We start from the raw sequence: 21,548 nt of genomic DNA on the forward strand, positions 1-21,548 counted from the left end.
TATATATATATATATATATATATGTGAGTGTGATCCTTCCAATATGCTCATACAAATGTATGTCTTCCTACACACCACAAAGAACTTTGCTTCTCCATTTTATCAAGGCTCTGTAAGTGAGCACACACATCAGATTGGTTAGTCATGTTAATGCAAGAGTACAGTCTCAAAGTGACAGCGGTGAGCACCCATGAAGCCCCTCGGTCTGGCTACAGAAAGGTCAGTTTCCTCCTCCTATTGGCATTTGGTCACAAGAGTCACGGCAGTTAAGCGACAAGCCCGGCATCGACAGGCCATTGTCCTAATGAAGTGCCTGTTATCTGCAGCCTGAGTAATGATATGGAGGGGAGTGCTGCCACTGACACTTCTACTGCCGTCACAGGGCAAACAAGCACAGAGAGGAGAGCGAGGAGTGCTGTCCAACCTTGACCTCAGCTGATCTCCTCATGAGTCATAATGAGGGCGGAGACATTAGTGGCCGTCAGACTGCAGCCAACCTTTGATTTAGACATGGACATGAATAGGGCTGGATATTGCTTTGAAATTTTGATACCTTAGTTTAAAGAATATAAACAGGCTTTTCTTAATAGAGTTTACCATTTAAGATATTACTGTATGGAACATAAGCAGCTGTACAAGAACTTGAATTGATTTAGTTTAGGAAATGTTGAAAGAAATGTGTTGAAAAAAATATTGAGGTTTGATACCCAACTCAAAACATGAGAGTTCCTCTGTTGGACCCGCATTGATCGTTTTTTTGTTTTGTTTTTTTTTTGTGTGTAGGGAAACTAACTATAAACACAACAGTGACATTTTGTCTGAGGTTGAAACAGTTTACAGTCTATTTACACATCCTGCAGACATAGAGTAGCATTAGCATTCATCTGCAGCCATGTTTCCAGTTTCCAATGTTTACTCTTCTTTTACCTCTGTTTTGTTTTCCACTAAGTCCCGAGGGAAACATTCGGCTCTTTAGCTGCTAAATGCTCTTCTGTTTTCACCAGTTCAGTCACTGACATTGTCTGTCTGCTGTGTCTGGAAACTATATTAAGGAGAGCGGTGAGAGTGATCCTGAACATTGAAGTCGCAGGCTTCACAGAAAAAAATGAAGGTGGTGATAATATTCTGTGGGTTTGTCACTACCAGTGACACCTTAACATAATTGAATCCATAGTTACTTTGTACATTGTAAAAATGTTGATTGGTGCTGCTTTAACATGGACATACAGTAACTACATTAAGCTTGTAGCAAGATGTAAAGATGAGCAATAGTCACAACTTAAAAACTACAAGTAGAAACTTGATTTTTCAGTTGCCTCCAGATGCCTGCGGTGTGACTCCTGGACGTTTGTGTTATCTCCTGATTGAACCATTCTTGGGCATGACGTCTCCCAGGCAACGGAAGGCGACAGTGATTAGTGAAAGTGGCCCTAGCATTAATGTTTGCTGCCTTACTGACATTGATTCTTTCTAACCTCATCACAGTTCACAATCGCAGTTTGAGAGTTCAGTCTTGATTCTAACTGCTCACAGTGACTGATAATTGATTTGCACTGTGTGGCTCCTCCGTAGTGTTTGATGAGTCAAAGAGCTGTCACTTATTACTCTGCCTGGCTCGCTGCATTAATTCGCTCAGTTACAATCACCCTTAATGTACTTATGCAAATTATATCTGCACCCCTCATAGGTGTGCAGAACTCTTCCAGAGGGAGGGCAACAAATTACGTTGAAGAGCAAATCTTAATTTGTTTCTGTCCTGTCATCTTTTGGCAAGAGTGGATCCTATGGGATGTTTTTTCGACAGTATTATGTGTCACTGTTGGATTACTACAAAGGAAAAGTCTGTTCCAGTCTGATCCAAATTTTCTGGTCTGAGCCAGGATGTTCAGCAATGTTATGCATACTACAGTGTTGTGAATAGGGAGGGGGCTCTCAGATATGTATTTGACACAGTGGAGGATGCCTCTGTGCTGCAACATACAAAAGTGTTTCTCTGAGGGAAGCTTCCTCGTTAGGTTCAGAATGCAGAGAATTAGCAAAACCCCAGTCAGATCCCAGCATATTAAATCCATCCTCTCTTTGAGCTCCTATTTTAGCTGTGGATGGGGTTTATTCCAGACACCTCAGATGGCACTGGCTGTGTATTAATATTGGATGAATGTGAGATATCTGTGGCAGGGTTTAAAAAAAAAAAAAAAAAATCTGAAGCACATTCTGCCAGCAGGAATTATTTGTCATGTTGAAACTCAGGACATTGCCTTTTCTTTGTTGAATCTTTTCCTGGCCACATGTTCAAATATGATCTGTTGTCGCTGACATGCTTGGTAAATTTCTTATTTTTCTACTCTTCCATTGCAGCGGGATGCTAAGGGACAGTATCTGTTTGACCTCATCTGCCATCACCTCAACTTGCTGGAGAAAGACTATTTTGGCATCAGATATGTGGATCCAGACAAGCAGCGGGTAAGTGTGTGCGTGTGTGCGTGTGTGTGTGTGTGTGTGTGTTTGTGAGCATGATGAGGTTTTTGTGTGCATGCTTATGTGAACTCGTTTCATTTATCATTTTCTTAATAAGGTATTTTGATAAGAGTAAAGGCTTTCTTTCAAGAGAGACCCAAAAAAATATCATATTCATTCAATAGTGTACAGCACCATTCAGGTCCATGAGCCAGATGACAACATCGATACCACAATATCAACCATAAAGATGGGAAGAAATAATTAAACCACGCAACTACCTCGAACTACCTTTCTTTTCTCTATGGATTGAACAAAGGTAATGCAGCATGTTGAAGCTAGTTGTTTCCCCCTGCTTCCAGTCTTTATGCTAAGCTAAGCTAACTGCTTCCTGGCTAAAGCTCTGTACTTACTGTAACACCCATGCTGTGTCTTAAATGGTATATTTCAGTACACTCACATGTAGTACACTGTGTGCACAGTATACTCACTGGTTTGTGCGTGAATTTCAACTAGGTAGTGCTGTCCCAAATCAAAGACTGCGCTCACTGCACTCAAAATAGGAAGCGTGAGTATGTATTTGAGACAGAGCAACAGAAATGATTAACGATTTTGTCATCTAACTCTGTGAAGAAAGTTATTTCCCAAAATGTTGAACTAGTCCTTTAATAAACAGATCTAGGCTCTAAAAGTAGAGCATGGTACATAATAAAAGTCAGGCAGTTCCCACTTGTGTTTTAAGAAAAGTTGAAATGTACTGTAAGCCAAACTTTAAAATTAAAATTACAATACTGAGTCTGAAACTGTCTTGTTATATCCAGTGCATCTGATGTTTTAAAAGTAAAAGTGGTTGGATGTGAACTCAGAATGACTTCATATAGATAAGATTGTGTTGCTTTCTGTCAATATAAAAATTACATGCTTGGCTATACTTTAAAAATGGACTGTGTGAAGAATGAGAGTGTAGCCTGTGGACCAGAGTGAAAAGTTGTGTTCTTCAGTTTCTCTTATTCACGGCGCCTTTCAGAGTGACGGTTGTTCCATCAGGCTCTTCTGCTGTGAGGCATGTAGCAGCACTGCTTGATTCATGAAGTATTCACATGTTCACAGATCATGTTGTTGTCCTGCAGACGCGAGCCAAGTCCCGCTGATGCTGCATTTCCTGTGCTGTCACTCAGGACTATTTTGGTGATTGTTGCTGTGGGTGGGTTGGGTTGGTGAGAAGGTAACCTGGGAGAAAAGATGGAGAGAGGATACGCTCCCACAGAGAATGAAGAATCTGAATCTGGCCGTAGACTCGGGGTCTGTATAACTGGCGACAGCAGCAGGATCTCACTGTTCAGTCAAAACCTGCTGTCGATTCAGCCTCACTGCTCTAACTGTGTCTCTAGAGACCTCCACGGAGCTGTTTGGATATATTCCCCTGAAACCTTTGAAGATTTCATACAAGAAAACCCTGCAAATTCTTTATTTTCAGTGCAGCCTTGACATATTGCAGTGCTTGAACAGTGCTGTGGTAACACCATGTGCGGCACAAACTGGTTTCCCACAAGTGTCAAGTATCAGTTGAATAATTTGATGTGTGGGTTACTCTGACATTTAATTACTTGCATTTATCTGTTTTTCTTTCTAATGTAGCACTGGTTGGAGTTCACAAAATCAATTGCAAAGCAAATGAAATGTAAGTACATTGAGCTTATGTTTATTTATTTTTAATCTTGGATTTAATCTTGATTAAATCTTTCATCCTCAACACAAGGTCTGCACTGATTGTAAATTTTACTCAATTACATGTATCTGACAGCTGATGAAGGCAAACAAGGTGCTGCCCCTATAAGTATTTTCTTTATTTGAACACTCTTGTTTGGTGCCAGACATTTAATCTAGCAAGTCATGATAATACATTTGCCCATATCTGAGTCTCAAAACAGTCCTGCTGTCTCCCTCAATCTCCTGTTGAGTGTTTGATCTGTTACTATGAAAGGATTCCCGTCCATGTCTTAAATGTTTGGTGTTTATTTCCTCCAGCTCAGCCTCCGTTCACCATGTGTCTGAGAGTCAAGTTCTACCCTCCTGATCCCGCTGCTCTCAAGGAGGAAATCACTCGGTACGATCTCTTTTACTTCAGATGAGTTGACAAAGGTTGTTTTTTTTCTCTCTACAGGTACAGCTTACATTTTTTTCAGTTTAATCGTAAAAGAAAAGAAAAGAAAAACGGGGAGACCGCCATCATTTGACAAAACCTGTGAAAAGCAGCTGCGCTTGGTCCTTGATTTTATGTTATTTTTCTGTAGTACAGATTGTGCTGTAAAATTTTCAGACGAAGCAAACATGTCTCTTTCTAAAACATTATTTATGGGCCTTCATAATTAAAATGCCTGACTACTTGACTGTCTAAAACATTATGATAAATATTACACAGTTTGCAAGAGGAAGCAGAGGAATGTAAAAGCTTTCGCCAGTAGCTAAGTCTCCAAAACTTGATGGGCAGAAGATCAAAAGCTACATGTTACATTTCTGTATTTATATACTTACATTTTTCCTTCCTAAATAGGGCCCTGTCATAATATTTACTCATTAATTTGCATAAAACTAAGAGTGAAGAGCAGTGAGTTTACACTGCCTCTAGATAATGCTGAGAGCAGCCAGCTGGTGAATGAGGGCATGTACAGTTTACCGATGTATTCATCACTGACCGTGGGGGAAGAAGAGTCCACTCTCTCTCTCTCTGAGGTCTAATGAGATGAAATGTGCACCACATGTAAAATGTACATAATGAACAGAGCGGACAGAGGAGATAGGGGCCAAAGGGTGCTGATTGAGATTGGTAATGGAGAGGAGGGAGAATGAAAGGCTGGGGAGTCGGGGGGAGGAGGCGAGGGAGTGATATATGATGTGGAAAGTGGAGAGGGCAGAGCATAGTGCCGGCAACAGAAAGAAGGAGGGTAAATAATCAGTCACACATGGGGCTCATTCAGTGTTTGCCCCCCTCTCGTCCTATTGTGCAGAGTCAGTATGTTAATGCTGTATAAAAAAGATAGAAAATACTATAGGTATCATGTATTAATATTATATATTATTATTAACACACTGTAGCAGGAAATGCACAGGCGTTACTAATAACGTTAACAAAGACTCTGTGAAGACAGTGACGATGCAGCTAAATGGAACTCAGCCATCATTCATTCTGTTATTTACACCTGTGCTTTTCTAATGTGACATGTCAACATGTTTTCTGTTGTTCTGGCTTCTATTGTTAAAATGCTCTTTCTTAAAAATAATGCACTGACTAAGCTGCTGATGCGTTTTGGCTTACCATAGCATTTATAACAGTGTGTGTGCAATCCACAGGAAATTCATTAGACCTGTACACCTGTGAGAAGATGCACAAGATAAAATAAAAAAAAAACAGATAAAAAGAAAAAGGGAAAAAAAGACAGCAATGTTTATTTAATGTGGACAAAATGCATCAACAATGACATTTTAAAAGCATAAAACATCAATGTAAATTTGCCAGGGTTAGGGTAAGTGAACAACACAGGAAATGAAAGCAGTTCTTTCATGCATGTCTCCATACAGGAAGTGTAATTAGCCTTTGTGGGAATGTTTTATTTCCTATTCATGGTAAGGGTGGGGTGGGGTGGGTTCTATGATCCCACTGAACGTGGTTTCATCACCTCTAATAATAATAACAATAATGATGGTAATAATAATAATAATAGTCATTATCATCACCATCTTGCTATTTGCTTCAGATGTTGTCTCTGAGTAAATTTCATGCTTCAGGAAATGGTTGGTCGGGTGAGTTTGAAACTAGGCTTGAGGCTTTAAGAGCAGCACAGCGTCAGTAGCAGCTTTTCCCTCGGGGCCCTCCTACCCTTCTTTCCCCAAAACAAAACCCTCATTTCTGTTAAATCAAAAAGAAATATTCAAACCACCCATGAGGAACCTGAACCCAACAGCCTTTGAGGTTTATCAGGTTTGTTGTTATGCTGCTCCTACTCTATCTTTTCGTATTGTTTTATTTCCTTCTGTGCTTTCACTGAGAAATGTAACTGTACGAGCAGTTATGGGTATTTATGAATATCATTAGTATTCTCATAAGCAGGCCTGTCAGAGTGTCTGATGTGATGTTTGTCCTTTGTAGGTATCTTGTCTTCCTGCAAATCAAGAGAGACCTCTACCACGGCCGGCTCCTGTGTAAAACCTCGGATGCGGCCATGCTGGCTGCCTACATCCTTCAAGGTAATGGAAGACGACAGATAGAAATGACTTACACCATTCTCTCCTTTGCACTGTGTCCATGACCTCTGTTTCACCATGCTATAAACAACACCAATAGATTTTTATGTGGAAAGAAGCTGAGTTAGGTGACTCAAGGAGCACATGTAATGCTCATCAAAGGGTATTCCTATAGTGGTTTTAATTTTTTATGGTTTAAAACTAAGAGTAATAAGCATAGCATGTGATTGTCCATACTGATAATGACTCTAAAACTGGTACAAAGTGAAAAGTAAAAGGTTATTTTGTGCTTAGTATTATTAGCTCAATGGCTTGCACATGCTCAATAAGCAAGAAATCATGCTCATTTAGAAAGTCTTTGAAGTGGTTATCTGGCATCTTATCATCCTTTTACCACACACACACAAATACAGGCCCTAAACAAGCACAACAGACATGAGATATGGTGGCACAGCTAACATCACAGAGAGCACAGTGTTTGAGGGGAGGCAGGTTCCTCCAGAGGAGGGACTGATGAATTAAAGATGGGCTGCCTGGTCAGCTCCTCCTTGCAGAGAGAAATTGGCATCAGGGTCATCCGAGGGAGTGCAGGCATGAAGGAGCACAAATAATCCTGGGCATGTTCAGCCCATCTTCACCAGTTAAAGAACCAGTGTGCTGAAAACCATCATGATGTCAGTTTGAACTTTTATGATTTGGATGTCTGTGAATATGTTTTTTAACTTTTTCTGTTCCTTCCTCCAGCCGAGATCGGTGATTACGACCCTGGAAAGCATCCTGAAGGTTATAGCTCCAAATTCCAGTTTTTCCCTAAACATTCAGAGAAGCTGGAGCGACGGATTGCAGATATACACAAGACAGAGCTGATGTAAGGGCCAGAATATACAGCTACACCTCCACTCCTGAAGCTCTCGCCGTTTCACACACTGTACCTGCAGACCCTGCGACCACATTCAGGCGGTTCAAAAGCCAGACTTCCTTTGACATTTACGTAATTGACTGCAGTAATGAGGTACCATTGGCCTGTATTGGGTTGGCCAGACAGATTATTGTCGTTCATTTGAGCAGATAGGGGAGAAAAGCACTTTGTTTTCCACTATCCACTCAGACAACGCAGTCAGATACTCTTGACTTCATAGTCTGCCCTTTATTTGCACAGTTATTAGTGATGGGAACTAACCCCAGCTCTAACTGGAAGAGCAGCAGAGCACAGTATTGAAAGTGATCAGACTGAGCAGATGTATGCACACAAACACACACAGACAGAGGCCCAAACCGTCTACTCTCACTGACCGCAGAAGAGTCCAGCGTTTCACTCGCACTGATCCGTCCAACTCTGTCAAATAATTTGTTTGCTCTCAAATAATAATTTCCGAAGTGAAAAAACCACTGTGTCATTGTGTTGTCTCACACAAGTTACTAGGAAGTTTCAGGGATAATGCTCTCTGGAACAAATAAAGGGCAAGAAAAAACAAAAGATGTCTGTTTAATGATAGACAGTGAGACACAATAGAGGTGGAATTGCATCAACCAAGTCTAGTTGTGATGCCGTGGAAGCAGAATGAGGAACAGCATGAGACTCTGCTGCCCACTAGTGGTTCATTTCCTCTTCACCACCAAGGAAACACTGTGCGGCAATATGAATACTTGTTAACATTGTTAATATTGTTAACATTGTTAACATTGTTAACCTAGATTGTTAATTGAGATAAACAATAATTGCTTTTTAAATATCCTCCCATACTTTCTTTGCTTCAGCTGATCTTATGTTAATGTTTGATTTGTTTTGGTGTGACCTCCGTCTGCCTCTTTCAGTCTTTCTAAATTAATGTATCACATAATTGGATATTTATTCATGTGTTTGCCTCCCTCTGAAGTCTTTGGCTTTTTGAATGTTCGACATTTGAAAGTGACACAGCTGTTTTGTCGTGTTGTTGCTCTCCCTCAGTGGACAGACACCTGAAACATCAGAGCGAAATTTCCTGCAGAAAGCCCAGATGCTGGAGACATATGGTGTTGATCCACATCCATGCAAGGTTTTTCAACCACTGCTGTACTATATTTAGATCTCAAACACATTAATGTTCTACTTGAAATATTCTCATGGGATATACAGTACAGTACATGCTAAAACATATGCCTCATTTAAATGCGTGTGTCTAAGTTATGTTTTCAAATTGTTTTTGTGTTTTTCAGGATGTGTCTGGGAACCCAGCTTTCCTCGCCTTCACACCGTTTGGTTTTGTGGTGCTTCAGGGAAACAAGAGAGTTCATTTTCTCAAATGGTGAGCGAAATGTGCGACCTCCTCTTCTGTGAGCACACGCCTCGAGTCTTTGCAGGATGTAAATCACACACACCGTTCTGCAGGCCTCGATTTTGACCTGATTTGACATATGTGCTCTATATGCAGGGTGTTGAAACAGCATGTGCACTACAGCTGGTTGTACAGTCACCGTCAACAAAGCTGCTCCATCTGCCTCTACCTGTGACAAGTGCTGGGGTCTAACATGTGCACAGATGGCTAATAACACCAGCTAGATTCACAGAAAAACTCGATAGAAGATCAAGACAATAGGTTGAGAACTATAGCCTCTACTTGAAGGAGACATTTAGTGATTTGAATTCAACAAGATGCTTCATTGAAAAGTGGAAACTGTAAACAACATGATGCATTTTTATTTAATAGTCATCTTTTTGTCTGTTCGCTTTCCACTGAGAAGGTTACAGTTACATAATGAAAACAGACTTATTATGTTTGCAGTATTTGTAATGGCTTTGTTTGTTTGCCCTCGGCAGCGCTCAGGTTTCCCCCTGTCTGCTGGGAATATTATCAGTTATTTGTTTTGTCAGCCAAACATAGAGGTCCGTGGCTGTTTATGTGATCTCAAAGTTGTTGTCATGAATATTTAAAGAGGCTGTGGCTTTCTCTCTCCGCTTGCTGTATGTGTAACCGTTGCCGCGCTCTCTCCCGGGCAGGAACGAGGTGACCAAGCTGAAGTTCGAAGGCAAGACGTTCCACATATATGCAAATCAGAAGGAGGTGAGCGCATGAATTGTTGGATGTGGAGAGAAGCCTCCGCGGTGCGTGTTCTCATGACAGCCTGTAAAGTGTGATTTTCTGTCTCAGTTTATTATATTGTCCTGCACGTTCTCTCATTTTCAACGTGCAGGACCAAAAGATCATCTTGACATACTTCGCACCCACTCCGGAGGCATGCAAGCACCTCTGGAAATGTGGAGTGGAGAACCAAGCTTTCTACAAGTGAGTCTGCTCTATTTAATTTAATTTCTTCCGTTTCTCCTCACTGCCATGATTTTGAGCGCAGTCAGGCAGGTTACCGTCACAGTTCCTTGGTGTCCTTAAAAGCCCTTCCCTCTGGGTTGTTTGTCAGCGGGAAAATGAGGTGTGAGTTGCCGCTGACCTTTAGTGAATGAGTGTGCGCTGGCACGAGACTGCAAGCACTTCAACAGTCCTTCTGAGGTATGGCTCCCCTGTCTCAGCCATGAAAAATAGTGTGGGTCCCCTCTGCGCTCCCTGGCTCAGGAAAGGTGATTATTAAAAAAAAAAAAACCAAGCACTGTGAGCTCAGAGGACGGGAATGGTAATGAGTCGAGCTGATGACTCAGGTGACGAAGAGTGTGTGTGGGAAGAGAGAAAGAGAGGGGCAGAGCGTAGCATGTGCATTGATTTTAGAGTTAATATGATGTGACCTCTTGTTGACTCTCTGAAGTGACAGATATTTTATCAACCAACCGCTTATTAAGGTTTCACTGTAATAAGGAGTCTGGGGGACAACAGGGAGAGAACGTGATGAAAATGTTGTGTCTGTCAGAGAAGCACACATATCCCTTGAAAGCAAAATGAAGCATGAAACATTAATGTATCACTTACAACAATATAAACATATTGAATACTGTATGGAGCCATGTCGAGGATGCAGTGCCTATAGTGCAAAGAGAGGACATACATAATTTAATAGCATGGTATTTGATCCTAGTTTCTGCTTTATTCTTGGATTCAGAAAGCAAAGATTACATACATTCACGTCTCAACAGTGTGATCTTCATATTCTAGCAAAAATGAGCGGTAAATTGTTTATTCTCTAGATCATACCAGTGGTTTTTCTTCCTGATTTCCTTTTTTAGGGTACAAAAGGCAATTTTCCTTTTTTTTTCTCTTCCAGGCTTGAGAAGTCAAGTCAGGTTCGCACGATGTCCAGCAGCAACCTGTTCTTCAAGGGCAGCCGTTTCCGTTACAGGTAGAGTACACGACAAGGAAGTGTGACTGATGACAGGGAGGGGAGGACACTGCAGAAAACCCCCCGCTGGAAGTGGAGAGAGGTGTTCCCAGAAGACGTGGCCTCCTGGCCTTCTGTGCTGTAACGTCAGCTTACTTTTGCCCAGAGGATAGGACCGACACTTTACAAGATAGAGGACACAATGAAGGGGACTGATCACATGAGGCATTATCACCTTGTATATACTGTATACTGATTTATGTAAATTATACAAAAAACATATTTTCTCAACTACCCTTAGTGGTATCTAGCCTTTTGGTTTTATTTACACATGTTCTGAGATATGCATCTCTGACGTTTCTGCTGCTACCTTATATAATGGAGGTGAATTAAATGTTGTTTGTGCTGCTTGAAATTTAGAAATTTAAAATCTTCATTGGAACTGCTTTACATAAAAGAAAAAGCCCTCATTGCGGTGGTGGCATAAAGTACGGCATAAGTATATCTAAAAAGCTCAGTAGATATTCATTTATTTACTTATTTTATTTAACAGGTACAATCCACAATATATTTATTGCAACAGAAATAGCTAAAAGCTAATGTGTCTGTAGTTAATGGGCCAGAAAATGTAATGAACTTGAGTAATACCAGACATATTGTTTAGCTAGATACTAACTACAGGTAAGTGAGAAAATATTTTTAGTTTGGATGAACTACCCCTTTAAGAAGATAAGAAAAATTAGATATTCAGTCAAGATTAAAGGGATGAAAAGTAATTTTACATCGAAAGTATCTGGTAGTATTAGTGTATATTAACTGACAGCACAAGCCAAGTCAGTTAAATGTTAAGTTTACTGTTGAAGGGCAAGCCATGGTCATTGTTTTGATATCTTTGCCTGCACGTCTGTGTGCATTTGTCTCACTGCTGGTAATTCAGTTACACAGAGCTGAATTCACCAGGTTAATTCAATCATGATGCTCATGTACTGTACTCATCCACTGCAGTGATGGCTTTCATGGCATTGGGTGACACCAGGTTGCCTGGTGTTGTGTGTGTGTGTGTGTGTGTGAGTGTGTGTGTATGTGAAACTCATCCTGAGCATCATCTCTGTGCTTTATAACAGTGGACGAGTGGCAAAAGAGGTGATGGAGCAGAGTGCCAAAATCAAACGCGAACCTCCAGAAATACACAGGTAGAGTTGTATGTAAACTCAGGAGAGGTCAGAATGCTCTCGATCAGATTTTAGTTTAATTTTCCTCCATTTTCTTAGGCACCAAGCTACTGTAGATGTCTTTATATCAGCAGCACCTACTCGCTGCAGTATGAGTTACCTCCACTCGGGGCCGTTTCTCAGCGCACTGATGGTTGTGCGTTTGTGTCTGTGTTTGTCTCAGCAGGGCTGGCCTTGTGCCCAGCAGAAGTTGTCCATCCATCACCCACGGACCTCGCCTCAGCAGTGTACCGCGCACACGTCGGAGAGCTGTGCACATATCTATCATGGAGGGTAAGAACTGAGCTCCACCCCCACGTTTCAACAAGCAACAAATCTTAAGGTGGCCGTGAAAGTGCTGGGGGGAAATTTGTTTTCACCGGTGTTCTTTAGAAGCCGTACAGTGAGTATGGTATTGTTTACATGCAAACCTCATTCACTGAAACATCCAAGTTGTAGTTTACATTGGAGTTCAAGAGGCAGTTAAGATTTCCCTCTTCAGATATACTCATGAATAATTTGTTATTGCAACAATAAACCGGTTGACACAGATTTTAAAAACCATTTTAAATGGATCAGGGAGCCATTAATCCCATTTGTGAAAACTCTTCCTCTTCCTTGAGAAAACACACTTATGCATACACACCCTCTCTCTCTCACACACACACACTCATGCTGTAACTAGAGCCATTTGGCCCATTTCCTGACTATGGCATTGGTGGGATATGCTGCAGGTGTGTGCGTCAGTCAGCTTGCTCAGATTCAATGCAGTGTTAGAGTCAGAGCTGTGTGTGTGTTTGCACGATTGTTCTTGTAAATTGAGGCAACACAAAAGCAGCTAAAGTTACTTAATCAGCCCGCCTGCAGGCTCCTGGCCCAGAACAGGTGGCCTCAGTGCCTCTGTTAGTGAGACAGTCCTGCTTAAAACTAAACAGTAAGATCCTTTGATTCTGCCTTTCAAGTACATACTATAACTCTTTGTGCACTGAAATAAACAGAGGTCAGTAGCAGGTGCACTGTATATATTGAGGGTCTTATGCTGTGGGTTCAAGAGAGCCATGAGAGCTTCCTACCCCCAGTGTGTGCTGACTGGGTGCCTTACAGTAGTATTAATACCCCGGCTGAAAATAGCCCGGTCCTTCTATTCCATATATGTCACTGTCCTGGGTGGGGCCAAACCAGGCCAGGCCAATGCTGGGGATTGTAGCACTGCTGCTGAAACCCACCGTTTCACCTCGCACTCTTCTCTGCAAACTGCAACCAAGGCAGAACCCTTCAGCCTAACACACACACACACACACACACACACACACACAGCGAGACTGTTGCCTGGACTCCGGAACAGGGACCATAACAACGGGATAAACACGTGCATGCTGCAGCCATGGTGAAGTGTCTGATCCGCATCACCACCCGGGTGAACGTCCACCTGCGTATGATCAACCACTGCTACCGGGATGTGAAAGTTCGCGTGTTGAGCCTGGGGCCTCGCATGCTGGGCAAGGCCCTGGGCATCCTGCCCCTGTACCCTTCTCTGACAGGGCCGCAGGAGTCTGCCAGCGCCACCCCTCTCCCTGGCACTCCCCTGCCTTACATTCAGACCAGCCAACCTTCAGGTAAACTCATCACAGAGCCAGCCAGAAATGTGCTTTACATGGAGGTGCCAGTCGCTTTCTCTATTTTAAATCAGTCTCTGCCTCATCGATGTTGGCAGAGGGAGTTACACCATTCCTGTGGTTGTCTGTGTCATCTGGACAGGCAGTTATGATTCTTCTTGGTGCTTTTGTTGACTATATTTTGCTGATTTTGACTGGAGGACTCTTAATGTAGCATCTATATTTGGTTCCAACTAGAATACAGTATTTCAAGGGGTGTGGTGTGTTCATTTGGCCAATGAATTTCTTTTAAATTTATATTATAGTGTTTCAAATCAAATCTTTAAATGTGGATTTTCTGCTCGCTGCTGAGTAGAGATGGCTGCTGACATTCATCCAGCCTTCATGCTGCCTTCTTTTCACTTGACAGGAGTTTGATGTCAGTAGAGGCTTAGATACTGGACATAATCTCTTCTACTTTTCTTGCAGTTTTTAAAAAAGAAATGATCCCTTTCATGATTTGCTTCCTCATCAAAAGCTGAATTTTAATCCCTTCTCTTTATAGTGAAGGTGTAATGTTGCTGCTTTGACACTCTCGAGAATGTGATATCGTCAGCAAAGGGCTCAACCACGGCTCATCTTCACTGACGTGTACACTGTAGAGTGGATCTCATGTACTGTACTGTTATCCTGCAGCCTGAACAGTAACAGCATTAAAACCAATCCATTGTTGACTGTTTGTAGGTAAAGTTCGACAATATGACGTTATAATATACATAATATACATTTATCAGGAGGCTCAGATTTTGCCATACTGCTGCTGCTGAAGTGGCTGCTGTTTCCCTTTAATATCTACAGATGAATAAAACCGTTGTGGGTACTGTGTGTTTGATCAACTGATTTAATTTACCAGGTGTTTGATCTGCTAGATTAGTCAAAAACACACATTCATGTGTTGCTATTTACCCTTAAAAAAACAACCTCCCCCCAAATTTTCCTTCATCACAATATCAGATTACATTTACCATCATAGAGCATTTGATCCTGATAGCTCACTCCTATTTGAAGGTTAGAATATTTTTTGCGCCTTTTCATTTTGGTTTGATTTAATTAGGAAATATTCTCTGATTGTTTTCTGCTGATGTGACTTTAAGATTCACATCTTAAAACTAGACTCTCAAAACATGCTTTTTGTCCCTCGTCCCTCGTACATTGGAATTCAAAATAAACTGGTGTCTACTCATCCAGCAAACAAAAACTTTTAAAATGTACATATGGGCATGTGATCGCTGTCTTAAGGTAGATTTGAAAAAAATGTAAATCTATCCTTTTAATTTAAGAATAAGCCTAGCTGTTTGTATTTATGTTTAAGGCCATGAGGCTTCATTTAGAATATTAAGCATTGTTATATACAACTTATACATAAGGAAAAATCTATCATCCAAAGTAGGATCATTGATGTGATGAACTATATGTTGAGATAGCTAGAACATAAGACATAAGATGAGAGGATGTTGACCCTTTTATCAGGAAGCAGGCTTGGTTTATTTAATGTTTCCTCAAAAGTAATTTATCTTAATGGGTTTGTCCAGTCTGTGGCTGTTGAATGAGATCTACACTTCCAGAGTAATTGGCTACATGATGATTTCTTCGATTAGAGATGATGATTAGGCTTCACATTGCCTCCTGATCATTTAGTACAATGACAATGCCCCGCCTTGTCTGCTTGACTGTGGGAACAGCATGATCAGATTTCAGCTCTCAAGTCGGAGACGGTGTGTCTGTGCCCTGTAACAGACCTCTGCTGGACAAACAGCAGAAGAAACCTCTCAGCACTTTGAACCGGAACTGTAGTACATTGTGTCTGTGAGCGCCACACTAGCGTAGCGTATGACTGACCAGATAATCTCTTGTCAGTAATCTTTTTATGCCTCTGTGCCGGTGAGGGCCATGACCGGAGGCATCATGTTTTCGGGTTGTCCATTGTCAACGCAGCAACACCTTGAGGGAATTTCTTTTGGAAATTTGGGACCAACATTCACTTGGACTCGAGGATGAACTGGCTAGATTTTGGTGGTCAAAGGTCAAGGTCACTGTGACCTCACAAAACACGTTTTTGGCCATAGCGCACAAATTCATACTCTAATTATGACGCATTTTACCACAAACGTCTAATAGGATAAAGTGATGAAGTGATTACATTTTATATCCAAATGGTCAAAGGTCACCTTCACTGTGACATCATAATGTTCTGAATATAACATTTCTTTCTTCCTCTCTCTTTCTCCCCTCCTCTTCCACCCTGAACGCCTCCACAAGGTCTGGAGTCCCTGCGTGACAGTGCCCACTCTACACCAGTGCGTTCAGTGTCCCACGGGGAATCCTTCATGCCACGCTCCCGGAGCCAGGCCACAGACGCCAGTGATGGGACGGCGGTGATCTCGGACGAGGCCTACAGCCCGTCCGACAGCGTCCTGCCCACCCCGGTGGCCGAGCACAGCATGGAGCTGACTGTGTCACGCCAGATCAACGGGGCGCCCTGCAGCATTGAAGAGGAGAAGGAGTCGGAGGCGGGCACCCCCATGCACGGGGAAGGGGGTGATTTTGGTGCGGACGGTAGATCTGCACAGGAGGGTGCAGGGGGGGACTCGGCCCTCAGCGAGGTGGAACAGGTGAATAAGTTTGTCTTAAGTGTCCTCCGTTTGCTCCTTGTGACCATTGGACTCCTCTTTGTCTTGCTCCTCCTCCTCATCATCCTCACCGAGTCAGACCTTGACATAGCATTTTTACGTGATATCCGCCAGACCCCCGAATTTGAGCAGTTCCATTACGAATACTTTTGTCCCCTCAGGCGGTGGTTTGCCTGCAAGCTCCGCTGGGTGGGCGGGTTGCTCATTAACAAGTGAGAGTGCGGTCGTAGAGTTCGTAAGCCCGTTCGGGGGTCTGAGAAGACGGTTAGGACTCCGGAGTGATGGAGGGCAGCCTCGTCCCAACCATGAACCCTGCTTCTCCCATCATCCTCCTGCTGACATACAGCTTGGACCACTCCTGGTAACACCGGGCCAGGATTTCTCTTCCCCTCCTCCACTTTGAGTTACACCCCCCCCCCACTCAACCACCTCCTCTTTTTGCTTCTTTTCTTCTTTTTTCTTTTCTTTTTTTTTCTACAAAGGCAGAGGACATTTTTTTGCGTTTTGTTTTTGTTTTTTTTTTTCAAGTCATTTCAGGTATTTTATTTTTTCAAATAACACAAAGGAAAAAAATTAAAACTGAAATCAAAGAACTGAAGAATTTTAAACAGTTCCTTTTACAGGAACGGTAGATTTTGTTGCAACGGATGAATGTTGCCTTCATTTATTATTTATTGCTTTTAAACATATATTTGCATAAGAGAAGGAGGCGAGATGATGAACGGTAATCGAGGAAGTTGATTTGTCATTAAAAGATGGAAGTGAGTTAGGTTAGAGTCGATAGGCCTACTGCAGTGAAGTATATGTGAGGCAAAGTAGTATAAAATCTTTTGATACTGATCCATGCCCATCAGAAGTCAGCTAGACAAACAGCAGATTCACGTCATCAGAGAAAACAGAACAATCTGAAGGGAATGATAGTGAAGGTTGGTGAAACAGGAGAGAGACAGGGTGATTACCAAATGCCTTTTTTCAGAGGATGTCGATGACTGTTGGCAGATTTGATTTTTGTGGATTGTTTTAAGACACAATTACACTTTAGTATACATTGGTGTACAAAGTAAACTGGTGAAGATCAGAGTTGTTTTTCTAACGTTTTATAAGGATACAGTAAAATAAACCAGTACCAATAGTGTTATGTGAGCCAGTAGTGTCAGATGCGGTTAGAGATATATTCATGAAGAGCAAAGATTCACTGGCACCAATAGATAATAGTCTAGATAGATGTGCAATGCTCATATGGTTTTAATAATTAAGTACTTTTTAATGTGCACATTTGTTCAGTTGTTCTGTTATTTCTCCAATTAATTTGATTTGCATTTTCTCATCAAGTTGAAATTCGATGAATTTCAATTATTTCTTTATATGAAGAGTTTATGATTTATTTTGGTTTCATATCAACCATGCTCTTAGGTTTATGTATCATACTATATTATTATTATTACTAGAATAAGAGTAATGATGTACTTTTTGTACAAATTAGTTTGTTTCCTAATATATATTGACAGGTTTTCCATGTATATTTTAACAGAATTGAAATGTTATTTTGTTATTGAAGATTAAATTATACCTTTTTTAGCGCTGTGTTTCAAGTAAGGTCAGAAGCATTCATGGCAATGTGGATGGGGGGGACAAAACAAAACAAACAAACAAAAAAAAAAAACTGGGTTTTTATCCAGATCCACTCAACACTGATCACAACTGTCATCACTCCACCAGCAGTGAATCAGCCTTCAACGTACATGCAGTTTAAAACATGTATTTGTGCAGAATAAAATCTGCAGATATCATTGTACCACCACAAATACCAAATAATCCAAAAATACATTTTCACCTTTCATAACTTTACCATATCTTATTGTACTTGAAGAGTCTGTAGAGACGACTGTGAGCCTGACCGGTACTGGATCTGCACCAAACAGTAAAAACCTGTTCTTTGACCCATGGCCTAACTTCCCACTAAAATTCATTTAAACATGTTAAAACAAAACTAAAGCTGAAATGATTAGTTTATTGATTGATAGTGCTTTAACAGGCAACTATTTTGACAATTGAATACTTGTCATATTTCAACTGCCAAACGTTTTCTGGTGTCAGCTTCTTCAGTGTGAGGATCTTTGTAAATTTCATATCTTTTGGTTTTTGACTGTCACCTTGGGTTCTTAGAAATTATGTTCATTTTATGATCTAAACAATTAATCGATTAATCCAGAAACTAATAGATTAATTGATAATGAAAATAAGTGTTAGTTGCAGCATTAAACAAAACAATTTGTCGCTCACAAATTAAAAATTAACAATTAGATGGGACTGGAAAGGTCACCTCTTTGGTTGAGGAAACAGCGGAGTGTGCTTGACAAACTACAGTATGTAATGAAGACATTTTCTGAGGTACCTCATGCACTTTTTTCTTAACTATGTACTTAAGTTTCTTTCTTCCCTTGATTTTTTTTTTTATGTCAGCCACAATAAAAACAGATACCAATATATCTACGATAAGCCAATACTGGCAAATAATATCTGCCCTTTGATTTGCCGGTCAGGCTCTAGACTCCTCTGCCTCGTAGCTCCAGGGAGCAATAACTGTCATGGCTGTTGGATTCTGGGTAAAATCTGTTTTTTGTACTGAGTGTCTACCTCCTGTACCAAGTGCAGGCGTAAGTGTTAGTGTGTTCGTATGTAGGAATCAAAACAAGATTCAAGGTGATCGCGGTGGATGTTTAGACAGAGAAGAGTAAAAAAAAAAAAAAGGTAAATTTATTATATTTTGCTAAAAAGGAGAAAGACTCACGGGAAGGAAATGAGGCATGAAATGAGAGACAGAGGTAGAGAGAGACTGAGGGAAATCAGAGGTTCAAATGGGAACGGAAGGCATTTGGTGACTCGTCACTCTAATGGCTGTACAGGGGTTGATTGTGTTCGGCCTCCTATTTCAAATCCCACACCCTCCCCACCCCTACACCAGCACCTGCAGCTGCTCCACTGAAGGCCCAATGGTGCTACCTTCTTTGTTTGCTCCTGTGTAAACCGAGCCTGTCAGTCCCGGGCGAAGTTGTCGCCCTGACCAGAGTAGCATGCACTTTGGCGTTGTGGCTGGATCCACTCTTCTAGCTCATTATCCTTTACAAAGCGTAGTTATCTGTGGCGGAGGGAGCAGCACGATGCTAGAGGGAATATCAAATCATTAGAGCTACATTAGCAAGCAGCCTGCCATATACAGTAGAGGAGCTTATTTACGTCAAGTTAATAGTTTTTCACTTGGATCCGTCCAGTAAATAGCAGATGCAAAGATGAAGCACATTTCTCCTAACAAGGGGTGGAGCAGGGTGGGCAGGTTGACTTTTTTTTTTTTTTTTTGTGTACATTCATACTTCATATTTATTACTTCTTTACTGACATAAAGGTCAACATGACTGGCCAGTCCAGCCAGGCCGAGTTGTTAGCAGGACATCTTTTAAAGGTCAGTCTGCAAAGGTGTTTCTCGTACATCTATCAGCATTATGTAGCTTCAGTGGTCTCTCTCTGAACATGCAACAATTAAACAAAAAAAAAAAAGGCAGCATTATTCAAGGAGCAATAATCAGCTGTAAGAGCAAAAAGATGATTTACAAACTTGTGTATGAAAATCCAACGATGAATATGTCCTTTTATGTTTCTAGAAAACCACTTACCAAATTGCTGTTGTGCTGACTCTAACAACGATGTGACCATTGAGACACTTGTTGCATTCAGTAATAACATTTTATAAAAAAAAAAAAATCAATTGTCCTTTGAGACCTCTTGTGTGGATGTTTGTTCTGCTGCTGTTTTCTTTGCTGTTTTCATTGTTAAGTGACAGATTGCTCCCTGTGCCTGGATCCTAACTGCAGTTTACCAAAGTGGCAAAGATGAAGGAATGGAGACACAAGACACAACATCCCTGTCAGTTGTACTACAGACTGCTCCATCCCTAAATCTCCCCAGGCCCAGAGGGAAAATGGTGTTCATCTGTCTGAAGCTGTGATGTAGCCCCTAAAAAAAAATCTGTCTTAATTTGTCTTTACAGGCACATTTTCCTGTGGCAAACCTGACTTTACATTTACATTTCAGTTGCTGTGTCATGTTTACATATTTTACTGTTCTTTTACTTCATGGGAGATGGTTACAGTTTAGGTCAGGTCTGTGACTTTTGATGATCAAGTGTCAGCGTCATCCATGGTTTATATATGAAAAACAGATAATCCATCCGTCCCTGAAAAGCAACAGTGAAGGTACAGCCATGCAAAGTACATAACGGGGGATGGACTCAATAACAGAAACACCTGCATGGTGTAAAGTAATACCTCACAACAACCAAGCAACAATAAACTTGTGATCAATTCTAAGTTTTGTCAAAGATTTGTTGGGATAATTTTTGAGGTTGTAGTTTGTGGTGATATTGTAACTGTGAGGTGTTCTTGTTATTTTGTCTACTCCCTGTGTCTTGCTACATATTTCAGCAATGATCAGATTATCAGTCTCAAAAAACAATTATTAAGGACTTTATCAAAGATTATCACTGGCTGTCCTTCAAACATATTTTTTTTTAGGTTTTTTGTTGATATTTATCTGATGAAAATTAATTACACAACCAAATTAGATGATCTTAATCTGGTGATTTAGACACAATTGGCTACTTGAATTTCATCCCTGGCCAAAATCCTTATCATATTAAAGTGGATCATGATAGTCATAACTGAAGACATCTTGGTCTGCTTTTAGCCCCTCTGCCAACTCCCAGTAGACGGACCCTTACACGACCGTGTATACACATCATTAAGTGTATATGCTTATCCATGTCTGGTGGTGTTATGTTGTCTGCATCGTACTATCCTGGGATTGGAGATTGCTGTTTAATTACGTTATATATGAAAAAATATATATATATATAAATCCATGTGCCAAATCCAGTTCTTGTTCAGTCTGATCCATTCCGAACCCGTTTGTACTGTAGGTAACCTTCTGTACAAGTCAGTATAAAATATTGTTTCTCTCCAATAGTCCCTTGTAACTGGTGCCATTAAATAAAACTATTCAAACTTGAAATAAACATTGAATAAAATTGTGATGTGGCTTTCCCTGTGGCTTTGTGGAAC

At 41.0% G+C, this 21,548-nt stretch overlaps 1 protein-coding gene across 1 annotated transcript in view; it reads left to right on the top strand.

Annotated features, from left to right (window-relative positions):
• The window catches only part of frmd5a (FERM domain containing 5a), a 57,848-nt gene extending 37,464 nt beyond the window's left edge, over positions 1 to 20,384 (top strand). The window contains exons 2-15 of the mRNA XM_023422459.2: positions 2,359 to 2,463; positions 4,096 to 4,138; positions 4,486 to 4,564; positions 6,605 to 6,702; positions 7,444 to 7,567; positions 8,648 to 8,735; positions 8,896 to 8,984; positions 9,677 to 9,740; positions 9,871 to 9,962; positions 10,885 to 10,959; positions 12,063 to 12,131; positions 12,337 to 12,443; positions 16,064 to 16,971; positions 20,304 to 20,384. Coding sequence (XP_023278227.1) covers positions 2,359 to 2,463; positions 4,096 to 4,138; positions 4,486 to 4,564; positions 6,605 to 6,702; positions 7,444 to 7,567; positions 8,648 to 8,735; positions 8,896 to 8,984; positions 9,677 to 9,740; positions 9,871 to 9,962; positions 10,885 to 10,959; positions 12,063 to 12,131; positions 12,337 to 12,443; positions 16,064 to 16,650 — 1,620 coding nt within the window. The 3' untranslated portion in view covers positions 16,651 to 16,971; positions 20,304 to 20,384. The remainder of the gene's footprint in view (positions 1 to 2,358; positions 2,464 to 4,095; positions 4,139 to 4,485; positions 4,565 to 6,604; positions 6,703 to 7,443; positions 7,568 to 8,647; positions 8,736 to 8,895; positions 8,985 to 9,676; positions 9,741 to 9,870; positions 9,963 to 10,884; positions 10,960 to 12,062; positions 12,132 to 12,336; positions 12,444 to 16,063; positions 16,972 to 20,303) is intronic.
• Positions 20,385 to 21,548: the final 1,164 nt, after the last annotated feature.

Source organism: Seriola lalandi, unplaced genomic scaffold, assembly GCF_002814215.2.
Source record: "Seriola lalandi dorsalis isolate HSWRI2012SDOR001 ecotype SW California unplaced genomic scaffold, Sedor1 jcf7180002054682, whole genome shotgun sequence".
Taxonomy (NCBI): Eukaryota; Metazoa; Chordata; class Actinopteri; order Carangiformes; family Carangidae; genus Seriola; species Seriola lalandi.